Source organism: Volvox carteri (genome assembly GCF_000143455.1).
Source record: "Volvox carteri f. nagariensis unplaced genomic scaffold VOLCAscaffold_8, whole genome shotgun sequence".
Lineage (NCBI taxonomy): Eukaryota > Viridiplantae > Chlorophyta > Chlorophyceae > Chlamydomonadales > Volvocaceae > Volvox > Volvox carteri.
The window spans coordinates 1,514,003-1,515,061 of record NW_003307551.1 but is presented as its reverse complement, the minus strand read 5'-3'; the positions used below and the strand labels follow the sequence as shown (position 1 = coordinate 1,515,061).

The 1,059-nt window shown below is 67.2% G+C and overlaps 1 protein-coding gene across 1 annotated transcript in view; it reads left to right on the top strand.

The window, feature by feature from the left end:
- VOLCADRAFT_88321 (uncharacterized protein) overlaps nt 1–1,059 on the top strand; it is a gene marked incomplete at both ends in the record, with an annotated part of 15,069 nt that overhangs the window by 1,215 nt on the left and 12,795 nt on the right. The window contains 2 exons of the mRNA XM_002948026.1: nt 71–177; nt 518–844. Of these exons, the coding sequence (XP_002948072.1) occupies nt 71–177; nt 518–844 (434 nt within the window). The remainder of the gene's footprint in view (nt 1–70; nt 178–517; nt 845–1,059) is intronic.

Here is a 1,059-nt window from a genome sequence, read left to right as displayed (position 1 = left end):
CCGCCGCCGCCGCTGGCGGCGGCGGCGCCGCCGCTCCCGCCGGCATCTCCACGCGCACCTCCGTGTCCAGTCGTCGCGGCGCGCTGCCTGGATTGCCATGTGCTGGTGCTGGTGTGTGCAGTGGCGGCGGCGCCGCGACCTCCAGGAGCAAGTCCCCCGGGTCGGAGTTGCCCATTCGTGAGTGGAACCGGTGTTGGGATGGACGTGGTGCGGTGTACGGCATGGTAGGCTGGGGGTGGATTGGGCCTGGCAGCTTTCTCGGGGGCGGCTGCGGCTGGAGGTCAGGACTGCTGACAGGCAGGCTGATGTGGGGGGGCACATCTTGCCCTTGCCCTCCCGACCAGATGATGATGGTGGTGATGGTGAGGAGGAGGAGGAGGAGGACACACATCTTTTTGCGCTTCACCTGCATGTGGCTTCACATCACGCCACGTCACGTACCATGTTCCCACACATCGAACTCAACTGACCCCCCCCTCCTTCCTCTCCTTCTCGCCGCCCTCCCTCCCTCGTGCAGCGCTCTCACGTCGCTCCACATCAGCAGCATACGCATCATCTGCTGCTGCGGCCGCCGCCGCGGCCGCCGCCGCGGCAGCTGCCGCCGCCGCCGCCGCAGGCGGCGGCGCCGGCGGCCCCGTCACCCCCGGCCTCAGCGCCTCGTTGCCCTCCGCCCCCGGCAGCGCCCTGCTCCCCGTCCCATCCCCCGGCCCCGTGGCGGAGATGTCTCCACTGAGGGCCCCCGTGGGTAACGGTGCCGTACGGCCCGTATACACCAAATACACATGGGAACCGGAGTACCAGAGGGCCCTATTGGATGCGGCACTGAGGTTGCCGCCGGAGGCAGGTGGGAAGGGTGATGGAGGGAGGGGCTGAGGCTGGAGGTAGGGAGGAGGGGAGTGAGGTTGGCTGTGTGATGGGGGGTGGGAATGGGTGTTGAATAAGGTTGGCGGCCAGGGTGGAGGGGCTATGGCGGGAGTTGAGACCTCGTGTGCGTTACTGTGTTTTGTTTCATGTCCGTGACGTCGTTTTGCGTCCTTCGTCACCTTGCCAAGATCCCTT